The 22,715-nt window shown below is 36.7% G+C and overlaps 1 protein-coding gene across 1 annotated transcript in view; it reads right to left on the bottom strand.

The window, feature by feature from the left end:
- Nucleotides 1-799: 799 nt before the first annotated feature.
- The window catches only part of Rop (Syntaxin-binding protein Rop), a 68,840-nt gene continuing 46,924 nt past the window's right edge, over nt 800-22,715 (bottom strand). The window contains exons 4-12 of the mRNA XM_068378509.1: nt 22,178-22,281; nt 20,372-20,511; nt 18,311-18,491; nt 17,599-17,767; nt 16,266-16,478; nt 15,729-15,949; nt 11,020-11,210; nt 10,724-10,875; nt 800-6,226 (exon numbers count right to left, since the gene is read on the bottom strand). Of these exons, the coding sequence (XP_068234610.1) occupies nt 6,168-6,226; nt 10,724-10,875; nt 11,020-11,210; nt 15,729-15,949; nt 16,266-16,478; nt 17,599-17,767; nt 18,311-18,491; nt 20,372-20,511; nt 22,178-22,281 (1,430 nt within the window). The 3' untranslated portion in view covers nt 800-6,167. The remainder of the gene's footprint in view (nt 6,227-10,723; nt 10,876-11,019; nt 11,211-15,728; nt 15,950-16,265; nt 16,479-17,598; nt 17,768-18,310; nt 18,492-20,371; nt 20,512-22,177; nt 22,282-22,715) is intronic.

The following is a 22,715-nucleotide window of genomic DNA, read 5'->3' as shown; positions in this document are numbered from 1 at the left end:
CCACGGCAACATCACACATCCCTGTGTAAGCCCCACTCTCACCGGAAACCAATCACTCGCTTCATTTCCTATTTTAACACATGCTTTACTACCTTTGTAGAAACTTTTCACTGCTTGCAACAACTTCCACCATCTCCATATAACCTCATCACATTCCACATTGCTTCCCTATCAACTCTATCATACGCTTTCTGCAGTTGTATTATGTACTAAGGAAAGAAAAGTTAGTCACTGTAAAACCAAATAGGCTGATTTCATGTGCCTACTGTGAAACTGAAGTATACAGATGGTTAGTCCCCTCTCTTACAGGCTATCCATGGCTTATAATAAATGTTTACAATGTTTCTGGTGCTTGGAAGGTTATTAGTGCCAAGATCAGACTCTTAACTGGGAGCGGTAATGGCATGAGAGTTTCACTCGTACTTTAATTCTGCGAGGTGAAAAGGTATGCTATCTAACACCATCCTGCTCCCTTTCTAAGAGTAATGAAAAATGTATTAATTCCTTATGTGGTATACAAGTAATGATCAATCTGAATATCCCACAAGAGTGAAAAATGAAGCATTAGAGAGAGAAATTATCAAACCAAATAACAGTTTTTAGCAACCACATAAAGGCAAAAGTTATGAAGAGTCAGATCTTAATATTTGAACTCCAAAGCCTCAGCCTGTGACCAGTTGCTAAGAGTTGAGCTGTGAATTCTTCATCCACTTTCAATTTTTATCACCATAATTTTTAGGGCATCAATTCCAGCATTTTATCAAGCAGTAAAATAGAAAAGGATAAATAAACAACTCTAATCTTTGATTAATGACATATATTGGTAGGTGGTGGCATAACTGCCAACAGGACAAGACAACACAGAGTAGGGAGCTGGAGAACTGTGGGAATATCTAGGATGCACCAGCCATATGCCTGCGTAATTTAAAGCCACTATTGCCATGCGACACCAAATTTGGTGTCTGCTGCTCCCTTTAATGTGACTAATATCAAAACCCATTTGACAATTCTGGCTTTTTGCCTTTATTACATTCATTTGGAACCTTACTACCAGAGAATTCTGATGTCAGGCATATGGCGCAAGGTTCAATGCTTTAAAATCAAATTAAATACCAGGCAGCTTTATAAACAAGAGCATAGTGACCCTGACATAGAAATTTCTTTTAGAAAGAATTCCTTAATCTCTATATATATATATACAACCAATTATATCAACCAACATGAAATAAGCAACAACCCTATACACAAGTATGTACATCTAAGAATCAATAATAATAAAAACAAAAAGCAGGGTCTCCTAGAAGTTACATTTTAAAGGGGAAAATATTCGTTGAATAAGAAATTATGCCCTTGTTGTGGCGTACCCTTTTCTAATCTTTGTGGTTTAACACATGGTGGATTTATCACAATTAATGTGATTTCTACTTGAAAGCTTACACTACATATTTAACCACCGTGTTACATCTTAACAGGTCTTTCAATATAGGAAAATTAATATATAACACATGAGAACAGCATTTTTCCCCTGTAGTTAAAAGGTTATGTGGGCCAATAGAATGGCAGCAACACAGTGCAGTGGGTCAAGTGGTTTACCAGTAATAACCTTATGAAATAACTCACAGAATGTGTTAAGTACGATTACCACCAGCCACAATGGGCAGGGGTATCTGAAGACTTGCCTTTGTAGAGTAGAAGTCTTTCAAATATTTTCAATTTGCAGAACAGAGGCACCCAGGCCACATCCATCATCAACAATAAGGCATATGGGCCAAATAGAGCCAAAACATGGGTAATGTAGCCACAGCCTGCAACTACAGACTTAATACTGAACATGTGATGGCAAACTTCTGTAACAACAACTTGAGCTGCATTTGATATCATGAATGATCAAATTGTACAGCATTTCAACCTGAATGATCCTTCTCTCTACTATATTTGTTATGTAATATTGTATGTAATAGGGAAATCAATCATAGTTTCTTTGCTTAAATAATTTAGAAAATATTATGCTAAATGTCGGTTTACGGATAAAGGAGCAAAAATACTCCATACCATCTGAAGTTCCCTATAACAGAAAAACTTTAGTATGTCCTTTGCATGTGTGCAATAAGTATGGTGAGATACATACTGTATATTCATTAATAGGAAAATGGAATGAATATCTCCATGTGTAATTCTTTGGAATTTTAAAAAACTTACACATTATCAAAATAAAGCTAATAGAACATGGCCTCTGCCAAGTGAATCAATTCAACTTTCAACAGAAAAATGTACATCATAAAACTTGATCCACATTGGCTTTGATGACCAAAAATAAGAAAACTAAACAATGTACACACTTCTAAATAATATGTTAAACAACACAATTGTCTTTTATAAAATAAGAATGTTTTGTGATTGTGTTTTTTACGGAAAAGCCTCGACATATCAATGCACAATTATGAAACAAATTTCATTTCAATAAAAGATAAAGGTTTCCACACCCCTTACCTAAAGTGTATACCAAATAACAATGTAAGACTTTAATCAATAAAAACATCACTTGAACAAAAATATCTGCAATTGAACAATAAAATATCTTTGCTTTGTTATGGCTCCTTCACATTGGCCATCAATGTGTCACAATACATGTCATGTTTGTCACAGTGGACCACTTTAGATAAAGATTCATCTCACAATAAAGCAACTGAATTGTGAATTATATTACCAAGAATGGTAGAAATAGGACAAATGTTGGCAAGACCTAAATGGGCAAGTCCTATACAACAGCACGTCTACTGGTGACCAATCCCTACTCAAATGTGGCCTTCAAATCCTCTTAAAACATGACCCATGTGTTTTCTGAACTTGAAATCCTCAAAATTTCTGAACTGCTATTTGCCATATAAACAGCAAAACTACAGTTTATTGCTTCTAGCATTAATACTACAATAACCAATACATAATCTTAAAAAATCATTCTAAATGTTCATTGCATAATTAGAGCATAATGAGCCAGCATAATGTCACTATTGTTTAACAAAGACTCAAACTGTTTATGGAAAAATAGTATAATTAAGTACAATCATAAATTCAGGAAAACACAATAGCATAACACAGCTGGCAAATGCTCTCATTGGGTGCACCACCTTACACTACATTTGTCAATACATTTCAATATACATAGACTAGATCACTGAAAATGTATACTATGAATTAGACTCCTCTGAAACACTGGATAAACATAATCAGGGGAGACAAAGGACTGGAATGGTGGAAAGTTAATAATATCAACGATCACAACGTTTTGTATCAAGATACTGTACTAGAAACTATTTATTAATTTAAACTGCTGAATACTTTTCAAGAAACACGGGCAGACCTGTTGCTATAAACACCTGACAATGGCACAAAATGTAAAATATAGAATAGCCTTGGGTTTTATTAGAATCGGTGTTTATGTACCTCAGAGTCTACCCTGCTATGAAAATACTATGCATTCTCATTAGAATAACTTATCCAACCATAGAAGATGGAGATCAAACTTAGCATGATCATAATGGATTTTCTCCTAACAATTTGTAAAAAGAAAAAAAAATTATAAATACTTTTAGTCACTTTTATATTCTAAAATACATCCAATCAACAAGACAACTGTTTAGACATAGCTTTATTAAATAATCATAAACTATAATGCACCTATTTTTGTTTCATCTCAACTTCTGCATAAAAAACTATGGTAACTACTGTACAATCTACAAGTAATCACTGCTAATCTTAATAATAATTCAATTATATTCAGTAGCTTGGTCTTCAAAGTCAACAAACTAATCTACTCAACTACACCAACGATATGAAGATCAACGGCTAAAAATTCACCAACCGCTGTGGGCAGAAACAGGAGTTCAAAATGAGAAAGAGACTTACTGCATTGGTTTATAATGAAAGTTGATGATATGGTTTCAAGTTGGCATAAAGAAGATATTAAGCATTTATCTCAAGGTAAATGAAAGATTTGGAGATATGTAGTAGTGCTGCCACAGTATGCTACCTGCTGGTCGCTGATTTTTATTTTATCCTTTCCAACCACAAGATAATTTTATCGTTTATCACAGGGTGTCCCTAATGCTTATACCTTTTGTAACTTTATACCTTATTTAACAGGCAATACTGGATAAAAAATTTTGTATCATATTTAAGCTAATGATAAAATTTGGAGTATATATTCAAATAATGAGAATACATTACAAAATAATGACCCTCCCATTCTCAAGACTTGTCAGTGTCACATTCAATTTAGCAGAACGACCAACATTTTGAAAAGCAAAGCTTAGTAATATGCCCAGGTTGATGCGGTTGGCATGAAAAGTATGAAGTAAGATTGCATATGGAGTGCCCAACAACCCCGTTAGGCAATTTTACCATGACCCAGCACACACCAAGATAAACCAGGTCACAGACAGATATAATTTAATTGAGGAAATGACAAGCTGTTCTGAAGTGCATTTTAGCAGGACTTTTGGGTAAAGGGATTCTCGTTTAAAAAAAGGCTAAAATTATGCAAGCATCTCGTAAGCATCAATGAATCTCAAAACAGCTCATCATATCTACATCTTTGCAGCTCCAACCTGCCACCACACAATGAAAGATGACAGTTATGGTGCATTGCTAACAATATAAACAAAGTGAGAATAATGAATTATGATTCACTGGTTGATGATACTTAAAATTATACAAGTCTCACTTCCAAGGCTCTTAAGGCTTACACAGTCTCCCTAAAGGGTAGTACAGTAGTAGTAGTAGTAGTACGGGGGGGGCTTAACCTTAAACATCCCTCTTGAGAAGTTGAAAAACAAAAAGTCCTTAATGTTCATGTAACAATGGTTGGAAGTAGATTTCTCTTTCGAACTGACTCGTGTTTCTTCAATAAAGCTTTCAATTATTAATATAAAAATTATTTAAAAGGAATGCTGTCCATTAGCTTGCAAAAGAATACTGTATTACACAACAAAATATTCTATTGTAAATTTTCACCATCTTGCTTATTGGTGGAAGTGATGTTACAGACAAAGGACTATAAATGCACTGGACTAATAAAGTGTGGGTAAAATTAACTACTCGAAATTCCCAAGGTTCAGCAGACAAGATTAACAAGATTCTTATCAACTTAGCGATGCACCATAGCTTTCCCATGTTTCACAAATACATATCAGAAATACAAATACCATACAAAATGCTTCTACCATAAGGAGAACCCTTTTGAATGAAGCTTTCCAAAGGTAAAACAAAGATTTCTGACTGCAGGAAATGAAACATGAAGGATCATAGATTTAAGATTCATACTCCACAATATAATTATAAAAAAGGTTTTTAATACCACAAAAATACTGAACAAAAGCAGTTTTTGCCAAGTATAATATAACTGTGGTTTTATTATAATTAATGCGCAAGTATTAAATCTCTTAAACATTACTGATCCAAAGGATGCATGGATAAGAGGGATGCGCTAGTTCTACTCTATAGCACTTGAATAGCTAAATGTTTAAAATACACAGAGAATTCAAACGGTAACCGGCAAAGAAGAATATAGGGCACAATATTTGCTGTCTTCTGCATCCACATGCAGCTGAGTTTATCCATCAGAGAAGCCCAAAATAATTTATTGAAGTATCAAATATCATTAACCTGCACTTAAAAACTGTTCTATAATTAAATAAATGATCGCTCATCATGCAGAAATATAGCTCTTACAATTTTGTTATTGAGTTTGACATTCCCCATCCCTATTAATATTTCTTTCCAATTCATAAATGCCATAATTTAATGCACACTATGCCAAAAGACAGCGGTAAAGTTGCAGAGCATTCAAACTGACTAAGCTTCAACAAAGGTCTTACCAGCTGGAACAGGGGAATAAATGACCTTTATTGAAATTTGCATATGTTCTTAAAGCAATGCACTAGATACCTATGTGCCATATCCTCTTTGCCTCAAACAGGAAGAAGGGCAAGCATAAGATCAATAATGGGAATTGAAGGAGAAATGGGAGAAGGGTCAGGGGTTGGAGTGGCGGTAGAAGGAGGAGATCGTATAGAACAAGGAGAAGGGGGAGGTGGAGGAGGAGGAGATTTGGGGGATGAAGAAGTAGAGGAGGCAGGAGAGGCCGGGTCATGGGGGGGTCACGTGCTTCAGCTGAGATCACGGAGGTCGCTTAAGAAGTCCTTTGGCGTCAATAGGTGTGTTGAGCCTGAAAATAAAAACTTTATAATATCTATCCAACAGTAACTAAAGATGTCAAATTTATAAAGTACTTTGTATTTTTCCTAACGATACAAACCTTGAGCTCTTTATTAAGGAATATACTTTCAGTAAAGCTGGATGACTATCCATAATACTTTTAGCGAGGTGTTACTACTACACCACTAATCAGCAGTGGTTAGGATAGTAGTACCGGCTACCCTGCTCACATACACCTGTGTTCTATCGATCTTCATTTTTGCTTACAGGCAGGACTTGCCGGGGGGATAGGTAATGGCGGGCCAAATTTGTATAAAGAGCGCTAGGTTTGCATCGTTAGAAAAATATAAATTATTTTAAATTTGTCATTTGTTCCAACACTAAATACAAACCCTTTCGCTTTTTAATAGGGAAGACTAACCCCTAAGGTGGGTGGAAGTCCTAACCAACTGGCTGGCTTTTGACCAGGGATTTTCCCCCTTCGTGCTACGTGCATATTATTATTATTATTATTATTATTATTATTATTATTATTATTAATTGCTAAGCTAAAACCCTAGTTGGAAAAGCAGGATGCTATAAGCCCAGAGGCCTCAACAGGTAAAATAGTCCAGTGAGGAAAGGAAACAAGGAAAAATGAAATATTCCAAGAACAGTAACAACATTAAAATATATATTTCATAAATAAACTTTAAATAATTTAACAAAACAAGGGGAAGAGAAATTAGATAGAATAGTGTGCACGAGTGTACCCTCAAGCAAGAGAACTCTAACCCAAGACAGTGGAAGACCATGGTACAGAGGCTATGGCACTACCTAAGACTAGAGAACAATGGTTTGATTTTGGAGTGTCCTTCTCCTAGAAGAGCTGCTTACCATACCTAAAGTCTCTCCTCTACCCTTAGCAAGAGGAAAGTAGCCACTGACCAATTATTACAGTGCAGTAGTTAACCCCATCGGTGAAGAAGAATTGTTCCGTAATCTCAGTGTTGTTAGGTGAATGAGGACAGAGAAGAATCTGTAAAGAATAGGCAAGACTATTCGCTGTATGAAGAGGACAGAGAAGAATCTGTAAAGAATAGGCAAGACTATTCGCTGTATGAATAGGCAAAGGGAAAGAACCATAACCAGAGAGAAGGATCCAATGTAGTACTGTCTGGCCAGTCAAAGGACCCCATAACTCTCTAGCGGTAGTACCTTTCGGTATAAGAGGAAAACCCTGACACCTCGCTAAAACCTATGTGCAATAGCATGCTTTAGCGGCCTGAGCAATCTGTGTGATTATGTGATACTAGCAGTGTGACTAGTCTAGGTAAGAATTCTCAGAAACATAGGAATCTTTGAACCAACCATAGACATTACATAATCCCCTCTCGCCTGGTGGTATGGGGATGCAACAAGTATATATTTCTATACCAGGTTACGCAAGGGAATTGATTTTACCTGCAAACAGAAGAGGCCAGCTTGCAGAGTATTATAGGTGCTATTCCCCAAGAGAGGGGAAGATGAAAGAAAGAAAGAGCCAGTGATTCTTATTATTCATCCCAGACCTAATCCTGGGTAACCTCTGCCCTCCATCATCTGCTACTTGTCCATCAATGAGCCTGAGGAGTTTAAACCATTTGTTGTATAGCAACCACAAGGCCAATGGAGAACATTTCCATGTTCTTGTGGGTCACGTCTTGCAGGTAGTGGGCGGTGAAGGTCATCTGACGCTTCTAAACGCGCGCTTGTAGGACCTGCGTCACAGTAGTTCTTCTTGAATGCTAGGAACATATTTGTGCCCCTAACGTCATGGTTTTTAGGTCTCCTCGTCTGAGGAGAAGGATCAGGTTTCAATGCCCAGTCTATGACCTTGCGAACTTTTCTTATATCCAAGTAATATCCTAAAAATGTTAAACAATCGACTGGAATACTGTCCATGCAGAAATCGTGTTCTTGGTGATCCTTTTCTTGACCTTCCCAGTGTTGACCAAGAGTGCTTTCACTCAGGGGCGGGATCTTGCAGTTCTCTTGAGGTAGCACCTCAATCTCGTTCCTGAACTAGGTAGCAATCCTAATCTGGAAGGGCTCAAACCTGGAATCCGTTGCTGCCGGATTTTTAGGTCTGGAGACACAATCTCAGAAACAAAGTTAAGAAATATCTATTTCTAACCCTGGAATGGGAAACGTCAATTTAGTAAGAAAGGGCGTATCATTCCTTAGTTCTTCCGGCTGGGTTCAGGGTGAGCAGGAAGGTTGTCCTAATTGTCAGGTGAAGGATTGATGTCTGACACAGCGGCACCAAAGGTGCTCCTTTTCGAGATCAAAATAAGCTGACCATATTTCAAGTAAGGGGTCTAATCTCCGACTGAGGACAGATATGTTGGAGACTCTGTGCGAGGCTAGACTCAAAGCCGAGTGGTAGCTTTTGACCATTGAGAGTGTGAAAGGAGTCTCCTCCCCGAAGTCAAAGAGACTCCGCTATCATTGGAGTAGAGGCGTTGAGAGGGGCGATACCTGCACCACAGAAGACTGCCTGCTTTGCCTGGTATACTTCGGTTGATGATTCCCAGGGGGTAACCAGACATTCCTTCGCAACAGGTTGCGCTAAAAGACACTCTCCTCTTCTCACGGTGTTGTCTTCAAAGATCGTGAGGGGAGAGGGATCCCTTGGCACTTCTGAGAACAAATGTAAAAGTTTCGAAAACCATTTTACTTGGTGCTACCTTGGAGCTAAGAGGATCATCGACCGGTCTGGAGGCCATTCTTTGTTGAGCGATCTTCTTACTAGGTCAACCACAGGGAAGGGGGGAAAGCGTCGACATCTATGCTGCCTCATGTTGTCGAAAGGTCCCTGGCCAAGTTCTTGGGGAAAAGGTACTGATGAGAAGTGCATCGGAATCTTGTCGATCAGAGTTGTGGCGGATAGGTCCACTGTTGGTGAAACAGTGGGTTCTTGAAAATCCACAAAGCACTCAGGGCAGGGCCAACTATCTAAGTCAATACTACCTTGTCTGGGTAGAGCAGGGTTGCAGGGGCACTGAGTAGTCTTCTTCTACCTTAGTATTTCCCCCAAGTAGTTGATATGGTGAGAAAAAGAAATTCTGTTTGTTTGAATATAAGCCACTCCCGTGGTGTTATCGTTCATCAACATCATGGAGCGTCCTGTAGGGAACTGTCAGAGGGCAAGAAAACCGCCCTCATTCCAGTAGGTTCATGTGGCAATGATGTTAGGAATGGGACCAGAGTCTGGAGGGCGCGTGATGCCTCATGTGTGCCCCCCTCTCCTTTTGATGCTTCTTAGAAGAGCATCAAGTATGAGGGGGGAAAGGTGGAAGATTTAACACACACACACACACACACACACACACACACACACACACACACACACACACACACTCACCGAGGAGGTCGGGATCTGATACTCCCCCATTGGTCACCAGGTGCTCCCAGGAGGATAGGTGTCCTTGTCAGACGGAGTAACTTTTCAGATGGAGTAACCAATGAGATGGCAGCCAATCTAGTAGAAAGAAGGGGCTACCGTCTTCTTTAGTTATTCTAATCTGCTCACAGAAGGCAAGACTTTATTAGTCTGATATCTAGAAGCACTCCTAAGAATAACAATTTTGTGTTAGCTGAAGGGATGACTTCTAGAGATCTTACTCCAATCCTCAGATCACAGCAGATCTCGAAAAACCTGACTCAGTGATGGGGAAGGGATGACAAAGAATCTGTTAGAAATAGTCAGTCATCCAAGTGTCTTAACACACGAATGCTGCTCCTGTGAATCCTGCGTGAAGAAACAGAGGAGGTGCGATCAAGTTGAAAAACCACATTTACAACTGGTATACCAGTTGTATAGTATGATCCTTAGATACAGTACTTCCTTGAAGAACAAGTGGCTGGAATCTGGCGGTAAGCCTTCTAGTGTATTATGAAGTCCTTGGGTCTGACCACTTGTCTGAGCTTGTCATATCAATCCTGAACGAGTTAGTTGAACAAACTTGTTCTAGGAGGAGAGGTCGAATACTGGAATCCGTCTTACTAGAGCTACAAGAAAGTTGACTGTAGAAGGTCGGAGACTGATTGAATTGTTATTTTTTTTTTTCCCCCCAAGTTAACCCTTGGCCACTTCCATGGCTGTCCGTCTCTTCCCAGCAGATAGGGAAGGTTTTGGTGGCTATTTTGAAGGGGGGTGGGTGGAAATTTTCTATCTGGAGTTTGACTTGGACACTTCAACTTAGAAGCTTGTTCTATTCTGAGGTAAGACTAATGAATTTGATTATTTTTAATATTACTTCACAATAATTCTTTATAATTACTAACAAAAACTGTCTATTAAACATTCCAAGTCATGAAAGTTTCAATTTGTTTATTTTTTTTCTTTCTTATTGGAAAAATGAAATTGTGAGAAGACTTAAATTCATGCGCATTAGTAAATACAAAATTAATTTTTAAGCTTAATACTTTAACAACTCACAATAAAAATATATAAATCTCTCTTAATTAATGAAACTAAACTTACCCAAAATGACTTCCCAATTCTTGCCAGATTTTGATACTTCATACGCTGCACGCATTTCTGAGTATGTAATGCCTCCAACAACAAAAACTATGAGTCTTGGCATATTCTTAACTGCACTAGCACTCTTGTCTTTGTGCCAGTTATACCTCACACTGAAAGAGAATTTTAATCCATCTTTAAACTAATAAATCTAAGTAAGTTTTTATATCAAGGCATTAAAACCCAGTAAGAGAATATAAAATATATCTTCACCCTGTAAACAATTCTACCAAAAGAAAAATGAATAAAGCAGTCACCTGGATGGTGCTGTTCTTGATATGGATGCAGATCGACCAGCCAGAAATGGGAAGTGTTTTTCTTCAAGCTTGTTATCAACTATATCCTCCATGAGATCCTTTATCACTGGAGTCCATCGAGACATCTGGTAAGTCTGTTCTGTTATCCGCTCCTTACGGGGTACCTGGTAAGTCTTTTTTCGATTGCTACCCTATAAAAGTAAAGTAAAATACTGTAGTAATAAAACGAAATCAAAATGTCTTAATGAATAATTCAACAGAACCAAGTGACTAGTCATATAAATGTTAAAAATTTGAACTCTGTGATCTGATTTGACAATTACAGTGTGAGATGACAGAAAAAAAAAGAAGAAAAAAAAAAGCATTATAGAAACAAAAGTTTCTGTGGTCTCAAAGATAGGATGCCAAGTTATAATAATACAGTACTTAAATGTTATTGACATTAATATGTATAGCAATTAGGAAATAGTAATAGGAACATAAAAATAACACGTTTTTAAAATTAATTTGTATTTATCCTAGCAATACAAACCTGAGTCTTTTAATTAAGGAGATTGCTTGAGTGCAAGATGGAGACGATCGTTAAAACTTAGATAACGAGCAGTTATCCACTTGATGAAGGGTGCAAATGAGGAGCTCCATTCTTTTTCCCAGCTGGAGAGCTTTGCTTTTGACCCCAGAATGAGAGGGGTGGTTGGATTAAAGGACTGTATAGCTAAGAAAAATATGAATTACTTTATTTTTTCCTATGTAACATACAGTTCCCCCTTAGAACTGAAGTGGATGATTCATTTATCTTCCTTGGAAGTGGCCACTGTTTGTCTTGTAAGGGAGCTGAGAAGAGATCCCAGCAAGGGCGTAATTTGTGATTAAAACCTCAGCCTTTAATTAAGACTTGCTGCTTGGTGGATTGGAATTCCTCTCAGAACTGAAATTGATGATTCATTTATCTTCCCCTCCAAGTGACTACTGCTTGTCTTGATAGGGAGCGTAACTGTCTAAACCTGTCTTTCATAGGGTTCATAAGGATGAAAGACTCAGAGGGCCTGAGCTGTAGTGCATGTACTCGATCAAAATGAAGCAACCCTACCCTCGAAGTGGATATCATTTTGGAATCATAACATTTTGTATGATGATCAATGGGTTGTTATAAATTTCAAATATGACCCCTCGCGAAAGGAGAGATACAGTACTTCTTTAGATATATGGAGCTCCAAAGTGTAACTTGCCCTCATCAGGTCCGATCCAGCACGTAACGATTCAACCGTTTTAATCCGAGAGGGGGGGGACAGAAAAATGAAGAGCTTTTGCCATTCATTACAGACTTACATCTCCAAATTACTACAGAAAAAATGCCTTCCGTTCCGTATGGAAGCTGGGCTGGTTACACAACTACTTGAGCAACCACCAAAGGACCAAGCACAAAGGTGGTGAGTATACTCACGTGGGTAGAGGGCTGTGAAGATGATCTGCCTTTTCCACTGACATGTTTCTTTTAAAAGCCATGGTGGGCCTATATAACCCTGACATTGTTAGCTCTGGTCCTAGCTGGTATGTCAACCCTTTCATTTGTTGAGACGTAAGCTTTACAGATTGTCTCGCAAAGCCAGAAAGAGACCATGTTCCTTTTGACACGTGCTTCTTTGTCCTGCCCGCGCTAATGGAGTCACTTGATACTCAGGCCTGAGACCTCAGGGTCCTTTTCAGATACCACAGCAAAGCCTTCACAGGATACAGAAGAATCTCCTCTCGATCAACACCCGACACTTTACAAAGAGAGAATGGAGGTCTTGAACTTGGGGTCATGTGCCACCAGGTTCTGAGTTTTGGCCATAAACTCTGGCACAAAACTGAAGGAGATACCCTCCACCCACAAATATCCAAGGACTTCACGGACTGGTGATACCTCTGAGGATGCGTCTGACAGAGTAGCGTGGGCCACTGGGGTAGTATCTTGGGACATTGACCAGAAGAGCTAGCAGATTGGAATACTACTCAGCATAAGGACATCTAGAGGCCACCAGGGGCACCCTGAGTCCTGGCATAATCAACATCTTGTTGATTAATGGGTGGATCAGGCTGAACAGAGGGAAGGCATTTGTGTCCAGGTGATCTCATGGGTGTTGGAAGGCATCCTCGGAAACAGCCAAGGGGTCTGGTATGGGGAAGCAAAATACGGGGAACTTCCTATTTTGCTGGGTGACAAGTAGATTGATCCCTGGAGAGCCCCACAAAGGAAAAAGACCGTCTGCCACGCGAGGATGTACTGTAGGGACCACTCCGACCCTACAACCTGTCCCTGGTGACTATGTGTGTGTCTGGCAATACATTTTACTTCCACTAAATGTACCTTGCTGACAACTCTACAGCATGATACGCCACTCAGTTGTGCATCCATTTTGACAGATCGCAAAGAGGGCGCAAGACAGTAACCCAAAGACGACCAGGTCATCTAGGTGTGCTTCCACCCCCATCCCCCCTTCTGTCTCATAAAAGCTGCATGTCCGAAGTCGCAGAGTTGAGTGAGAACCTTGTGGTAAGGTTTACATTTTCGAGCCACGAGGTAAGATCATCCCAAACCTCCTGCCCCACAGGAACAGGACGGAACCAGTGATCGACTGACCAGTGATCCTTCAGACACCACTGAAGGGATCTATAATGGAGACCCCATGAGGAATGAGTTTCTTCATCAACAAAGAGTGGCAAAGAAGACACTGCCAGAGCCATAATGGTACTTCTGTCTTAAAAAGGAACAGCCGTGCAACCTCCTTGAGCCAACTGATGTGATCATCTGAAGGAAAGTCTCTCGCTGCTACTATGTCTATCAGCATGCCCAAGTACTTCAACCTCTGCTTGGGTATGAGATTTGACTTCTCCCAATTTACAAGAATTCCCAGATTTTAGCAAGATGCGGGAATCCGATCTTGATCCTGTAGCAACTGTCTTTCCAAGTAGACAAGGATCAGCCAGTCATCGAGCTATATCAACAAACATTCTTATTACAGTATTATTATTACTTGCTCAGCTACAACCCTAGATGGAAAAACAGGATGCTAAAAGCCCAAGGGCTCCAACAGGGAAAAATATCCCAGTAAGGAAAGGAAACAAGGAAATAAACTACAAGAGAAGTAATGAACAATTAAAATATTTCAAGAACAGTAACAACATCAAATTAGATCTATCATATACAACTATAAAGACTTGGGAAGAGAAACAAGAAAGAATAGCATATCCAAGTGTACCCTCAAGCAAGAGAACTCTAACACAAGTCAGTGGAAGACCATGGTAGAGAGGCTATGTCATTACACAAGACTAGAGAACGATGGTTTGATTTTGGAGTATCCTTCTCCTAGAAGAATTGCTTACCTTAGCCAAGTCTCTATTCTACCCTTACCAAGACGAAAGTAGCCACTAAACAATTACAGTACAGTAATTAGCCCCCGTGATAGGCGGTATTACTGTGCTAGGTGGTATATACCATGCTAGGTGGTATTGACCGTGTTAGGCTATATATCTTAGCATACCGTGCTAGGCGGTATATCTTAACAATCTATGTTTGCCAACGGCTATACTCGTATAAGTGGATGAGTAACTTGGTGGAGTAATAAGGGCTTTGGGTGTGGAGGAAATACCCTCCTAAACCTCGATGAAGTCACTGGCAGCAGGGTGACGGATTGGGTTTAAGGCAATGGACAAGCTGCTGTCTCTTCGGCTTTTACTCACAATGCCTGGCGGGAACAGGTGATGGGTGTGAAGAGTCCCCTTGACTTAACGAGATCGACTGCTACAGACACTGTGCCAGAATTGGACACATGTCAACTTATGCTAACTTGGGCATGTTCCCAGCCAAGAAATTGCCTTCTTCATCTACAACAGAGGTGAGCACTTTGCCCAACTTCTTTCCCGGAGATCATAAAATATCTGAAGCACTGAGGGAAGCGATTATAATTTACTAAATCAAGTGGCCTAAAACAAATGTGGAAAGACATTTTCGGTAGCTTACAGTTGAAGTAGGCACGGATGAGGAAGGAGAAACGAGTAAGAGGAGGAAGAGCAAGAGAAACAGAATTGCTGACTACCAAATCCAATACCTTGAACTACATTACTGAACTATCTGTATCCTTATTTTCACTACTTTCTCTTTTCTGAACTTATCAGTCTGAAGTCTATTCTTTAATTTAATGAACATCAAAATATTTCCTTGAGAGAGATATACATTCCTCACATTTTTCTTAACCTGAATGAGAGTCATGGTTTGGGTTCGGAATTCTAGACTGCCAACTGCCAGTGCATAAACTACCTTTACAAGAGGTAGAAGACATATTAAAAGAAAATCAATCAATAAACACAAGAAGATACCATGATCTACTGAAGGCTGCCAAATAACCAAATTACCTTGAGCACACTAAAACAATAATTCTGCACTCAACAGTTGCAGAACAGAAACAAGAGCGATTTTCACAGTAAGGTCTAACTGATACCACGTGCTAGTGAAAAGGTGAACCATATGGGATGGGTTATTGGACCAGGGACTTTCAATTCTTCTCTGTTCTGCAAACCTCCAGTGTAAAGCTACTGTATATGTATACTAGGTAAAGGTCATTAAAATGCTACTTCTAACTAATTTCATTACTTCCACTTACAGTACATACTTAAAAAACTGCTGCACACAGTTTAGTAAATTTTAAAAATTTATGCATGACACTTACCTCAACAATAACATTGGCACCTAAATGTGTCATATTGTTAATAGTTGTTTTTTCAGCAGGAGGAATCTGAGCATGTTGAAGTAATTTTTCAAGATTTTCATTGGAGATACCATTTTTGGCCAAAATATATAAAAGAATGACACGAAGTTTGTCTCTGTCTTCAAAGGCTTGATCAAGTAGGATGGGGATGATATTTTTCATGTGATCACGGATCCTTTCACCTGGAAATAAAGCATTGTCAAAACTAAGAATGAATATTTTGGTGGAACTAATCATCTTGTGTAGTCAAAACTTCTTTGGTGCTTCACATGATAGACATCAAGCAAGCATTTATGACCACATATAGGCAATTACCTCCCTCTTTTGGAGATATTTATTTCAATTCTTTATACATCCTAACTAATTCTAATTTGCTTCTACATTGACAGAGATCTCCATAGACAGGGGAGAAGAGATAAAAGATATTGATACAATTATCAAGCTTCTACCTTTTCTGCAAACATATACAATGATTTCCAAGACTAAAATGTTTTATACCTTCTGCATCTGTGCCCATTGCCAAGTCCTGTTCCACACGACATAACTTGTCGACATAACCTTGGTATTTTTTCATACAGTTCTCTGCAAGATGAAGATGCGTGGAATATTTGGAGAGTTCTTTTTGGTATTGAGGCATTTTTTTTATCATCTGTGACAGGTCTTTCATAGACGCTTTGTCAGTACCCATGTTGCGTTTGGTAGCCATGAATTCTGAAAACACAAGGTTTTGTGTTAGAACTACACTATCATTTACATAAAAAGATAAAACATCAACCGTACTATATAAAAAATCTTCAGTATAATGATGAATTAAGAAATCAACCCGTAAACAGTAATTATGTCACTGTTTTATAATGTCCTTCACAAATTAAGTAAACAGTAGGCCTACTTACATGGATAAGAGCTAAACACCTTACAATAATACCTGGCTCAAAAATTTATTACACCATTTTAAATATACTTTAGGATTTAAAACTAACTACAAAACTTAGTAAAAGCATTAATCAAAGTCTTGAATTGAGGCTGTTTGTAATATCATCAATTCACGGCTTACCAATTAAATTAAATGGTTTCAAAAAGATAATTCTGATATTTCCAACCTTATCAACTTATGAAAGCCTACATTTCACACCGCTTAGATTGTTAGACATATCTTGCAAAAGCAAATATAGTTTAAACATGAATAACTACTGTTAACAAGTGTTTATTTTATGGTATCTTAAATCATTGCTCATATTTTCAATACCTGCACTTAATTAACTTTTTATAGTTTGTGGTAAAGTAGGTTGCTATATTTTTGTAGAGTCTGAACAATGACTTAGCCTAAAGGATTCTTGTAAAGTGAATAAGATGAACAGTAAAATATTGAAGCAGTATGCCTTTGTGTTGTATTTCATAGTTTAAGTTAAAAAGTTAAATAAATTTCCCAGAATTTTCCCTTACTTCAAATTACTGAGGTTTTCATAGTTGCTAATTCTCTTTCTAAAACTCATAAAATTAAGTTATAAGATTGTTCTACGAAACGTGGGAGTCATTATGGTAATGGAAATATAACAGAAAGAACTATTTTTTTTCTGCAATACCTAAAGACACTAAAATTGAAGCCTTGTCAGAAATATAGCTAATTGAATATTAAAAAAAATATTTTGAAAAACTTAAATACTATGTGCCAAGTACCAATTATATATTCTTATACAGTACCTACAGGTATAAAAAAAATCTCGGAACATAATTTGTTTTAGCTACTGTACCACTCCTAAGAAGCCACAACTTGAGTTAAAACTCAAAAGAGAAGATGGTAAAATTGATTCTGCCTTATTTTTGGACTCACCTTTCATCTTTTTGGTGACGTTTTGTGACACAACAGCAATGTGCTGGTGACGCAATTCAACCCATAACTCATCATTTTCATCCAACAACACTTCTTTCTCACTCTCGCCCTGAGTTGCTTCATACTTGTAAACATCATTTTCAATATCCAACAAATCATATGCCATTGCCTAAAAAATAAATTAAAGTTGAAAAATAACAAAACTACCAAAACAAGAATTACAACTAACTTTAAGGCAACGTATAGTCATTTAACTACTTGAGCACCATTGGACATAATTTACATCCACTATTTTTACTCCATTCAGAGCCATAAGATATAATTTATGACCAGTAATTACCAGGTTTTATTCTTTTATTAATACATATAAAATAATTTTACAAAATATGTAACATTATATTCCAATGTTGTAAGTCTTTAGCTTTTATAGTTTTAGTGCTAAAATGAGTTGAGTAAAATGTCCAAAAATAGGGTCTGGGGCTTAAGAGCCAAATCATTTGGTGAGGGGTTGGTGCTCAAAGTGTTTAAGTGATCATTACAAATACTGATCTGCTAATGTTGAATAACAACATACAGTTTATAAAATAATGTATCTTTATTGACAACATATATAAATAAATTCCTATAAGACAAAATATCGTATTGACATTGAAAATCAAGTTTCAAGACTAAACCAAGCTCATAAAACTTCATTAACACAGTACTAAACTACCTGTAATGTAAGTTCATGAAGTAATGGAGAAATACAGTCAAATCCTCTATCCAAAATCAGGAGTTGAGACCTTGCTTTTTCCACACCTTCTCCCATAGATGGTTCATCTGCCTTATATCCATCTAATTTTTGCTGAATCAACTGAGCTAGTTCAACATTTCGTTCGAAGTCGCCTCGATATCTGTCAAGTAGATTAAGAAATTTCCAAATAGAAATTTAAAAATTTAATGAATTTAGAGTATACAATATACATAACATTTCTTGACGGGAGGTACTGCCTTTGCAATGTCTCCTTAGTCTTTGTTGCCAACATTTATACAAACAACATTCATCTTATCCCATTCTGTTCTCAGTGACTGTATCATGAAAAGACTTGCCATTTATTACAAGAATAGTTTTAATGTATTCATGAAATTCAATCGAATATAAGAAAGCTTCAGATATGAATGCTAACATAGGAAAAGAATTATGGACAGAACATGAACAGTCACATTGTTGTACAACTGCACAGATTAATTTAGCCTAAAATGTGTTTTGGATGTTGTAATCTAGATCTCTGGTCTGGACCTTGGTTGTATTTATTGAGTAATTTTTTGTATTCTTAATCAAAGTATTATTGACGGGATTATAATCACTGAACTGATGGAACGATTGTAAGCTAGTGCTCTCTTGACAATAACAAGAAACATTCTGTAAAATTAAATACAACACCTCTCCTCAACTGTTTATTGCTTACAGTAAAACTCTTCAATATATTACTCATATTCTTTATGATTAATAATCAAAGCTATTTAACATATTTCACAAAATATTACAGCATCATCATTTGTCTAATATAATTATAAAATCACAAAATATTTATATATCCTACAGTGAAAAGGAAATGTAAAACACCTTTCATTACCTAATTTCAAGATACTGAATAGTAAATGAGTATTTTATTGTAGAAAATGATAACCTAGACATGCTACACCATGAAAAGCTGTTTGTTAGAAGCTTCTCTGACTCACACCTGCTATGTTTACATTTTAATTGACTGCATGCTCATTCAATGATTTCCACACATCTAATTTTAGTCTTTCATTTCCAGGCTCCTACATTTGCAGGAAGGCTGAGGAATTCAATAAGTAATATTTTTGGGTATTTGTGTGAGTCACAGTTATAGAACATTAAGTACAAGAGATCATTCACAATTATATACCACCAAAACCACAAGAATCTTGATAACAAATGTCAAAATTTCATTATTTCTATGAATCTCCCATGATGTTCATATGGCTTCTCCAAAAGTTTGGTTTAATTTCCAGTTTTTAAAATTCTTCAATATTTTTCACTTCAAACAATACATGCCCTTAACAAATAAAAAGAATCCTCTACTGTTGTCTATGTGGTAGGAAGCACAGATTGTCGCCTCAGGAAACACAGATTTCAGTTTCTTCACCAACTTAGTCTCTTTCCTGTTGTACAACCTAGTATGCTGAGCTGTATTTGATCTTATTCAACTTGATGCCTTTTGTCTTTTCAGTTATGCCACATACATAATCAAATAAGTGTGTAGGGCATCTCAATTGAAGATACAAAAAAAAAACATTGAATTATAAAAGACCAAACACAAAACAGCACACTCAGTTATATAACAGGAGAGAGAGAGCAATAGGTGATATGCAAGTGAATTTTATAAGCTCCTATGTAAGACTGTAATGGCTTTTCATTTTTTCTATCAAAGCCTGTTCTGCATCTGGTAAAATACAATTGTGAATAAATACTATAGTCGATTCTTTTTAGCGAGGCAGATTTACACCGGCTCGCAGGGGTGCCCTTTTAACTCGGAAAAGTTTCCTGCTCACTGATTGGTTGGACAAGATAATTCTAACCAATCAGAGGGCAGGAAACTTTTCCGAGCTAAAAGGGCTTCGCTGCGAGTCGGTGCAAATGAACCTCAGTAAAAAAAAATTTAGTATATTAAGTATAACTCTATGGAATTCCAGGGCCTTCCTCTTAATACAGTACAGCATACATATTTTGCAGCAATCATAAGTATAATTTACTAAAGTTCTGTACCTCACAGCAGGATATTCTCCAAGACAAGAGCAAAGGGTAGCAATCTGTTCTGCCATTCTTTCCAATGTACTCTGTCGAGCTTGAGTTTGCGTTGGACTATAGTAAGATGGGAATGCTTTAGGGAAGTCCAGGGAGAATATCTGAAAGAAAATAAAAAATAAACATAAGTGACCTTTGTAATGAGATAATCTAAAACTATTAAACATCAATAAAATCAAAATCAGCTACAGGAGTCTATATATATACAATAAGACCTTGGGTTAAAAACGATTTTGACTTCAAAGTTTTGTGGACAATGCCGCTCACATAAAGGAAGTGTAATATTTTTGTTAAAATTTAATTTTCTCATACATTTGTCCTCCATTTGGTTTTTCTAGTCCTATTTATGTTTCCAAGTCATGAGGTGTATTTTTAATTCCTAGATTAAGACTTTACTACTGAATTTGGAAGGATAAGTGATTTACAGTAAGTGCTTATGTACAGCAAAGTATATAGGTGTTCTGATTTGCATCAAATCTCGAGTTACAACAAATCACTGTTGTAGCCCCAGGAGTTTACCAAAGTAAGTTAATCATCACATGCTTATAATTTATGCACCCTATTTTAAGTTTCAAAATGTGCAGCAACAAATCTCTTCAAAGTGACCAAAAGAGTCTACCCAATAAAGTATTATATAGGCCTAAACATAAATGCATGTGCATTGACTTTTTCATTTTTATTTACTGTGTAACCAACATGACAATATGATCATCCACTCCCTCTTTATAATGAATAACACAAAACCATTAAACCAAAAACAAAGGACAAATAAATAAATCTTATTACATAATAATCACAAAAAACAAAAACATTGAGCTGATATTTGGATGAAGTGCTACAGAGACTTTTTCAATGATGAAACATTAAATTTCACTCTACTGCTAATCAATGCATAAATAAAAACTTTCAACAACATTTTATCCACAGCATAAGTACAGTACAGTGAACCCTCGCTACTTCGCGGTTCGACCATCGCGGATTCACCACTTCGCGGATTTTTTCCATAACCCATATATATACAGTAATATATATATATATATATATGTATGCATGTATTTATGTATATGTGTATACATATAAATATATATATATATATACACACACACACACACATATATATATATATATATATATATATATATATTTATATATATATATATATATATATATATATATATATATATATATATATATATCTATCTAAAGTAGGAAGATGTGATGTAGTTCTAAGGGAAAAGTATGGGAAATATGTCTGGGTAATAAGCAAAGCTCTACCTCCAGTTTGTTTCTTCATTATGATCAGAGATAAATGTAAACAAGACATTGGTTGCCATTTTTTATCGTGCTTTTTAGCGTGTTTAGGAAATGCATGATATAAAATCACCTTTAATATTTGTGCCTGTTTTAGTTTAGGGTACTGTAGTACATGCATTAAGTGTTCTGTACATTAAAGGGTAGTTTGTTAACAGAACTACGTACAAGGGAAGGTTTTAAAAGTCTGAATATACATGTTGAATAAATAGGTAAATATGGTGTCACTACTTCGCGGATTTTCACCTATCGCGGCCGCGACTGGAACCTATCTACCGCGATAAACGAGGGTTCACTGTAATAGTTTTCCTTGGATTTCACTAAGTGGTTTATAGGATATTATACAAATATCAAATGTTCTATATACTTTTTATATAATGCTGAAACAACCTTAGTTTTTCTTAACGCATCCCCTAGTAACATAAGGACAAAAATAATATTCCAACATGACATTACCTGGCCTTCATAAGGAAGAAAAGCAATGTTGATTTCCTTGAGGGTTTTGATGTATTTGGCAACAGGCTGCTTACACAGATCATTGAACAGTTCATTTGGACAAGCTGTTGAAAAAAAAAAAATCAGAAGTGAATAACAGTTAATGCAGGTAAAGTATTATGCGTAACTTAAACAGTTAAAGTATGGATTAAGTACAATAATGAACAATTCATTAGGAGAAAATTTGAAACATTAAAAAATCCACAAATACTAAACATGAATACTACAAAACCTCCTTCTAAACCCTGTGCAATATATGAAAAAATCTCCATTTCTTATTATAACAGCATAACCGTTACGACTAACAATAGCTAACTTATCATTCTCTTACTTTTTGCAGAAAAAAATTTTAACTTGATACTTTTTATTTTCCTTCATTGGTAATAAATAGAAATTAGTTATTAAGTCAATGGCACTTTAAATGGATTAACATATGAAAATTAATATGAAGGACCTAAATTTAATACTGTACTGTATCAACTTGCACAAAATGGAAAAA

The sequence above is a fragment of the Palaemon carinicauda genome, chromosome 8 (genome assembly GCF_036898095.1).
Source record: "Palaemon carinicauda isolate YSFRI2023 chromosome 8, ASM3689809v2, whole genome shotgun sequence".
Taxonomy (NCBI): Eukaryota; Metazoa; Arthropoda; class Malacostraca; order Decapoda; family Palaemonidae; genus Palaemon; species Palaemon carinicauda.
The sequence above is the reverse complement of the archived record's forward strand: the minus strand, read 5'-3'. Positions and strand labels throughout refer to the sequence as shown.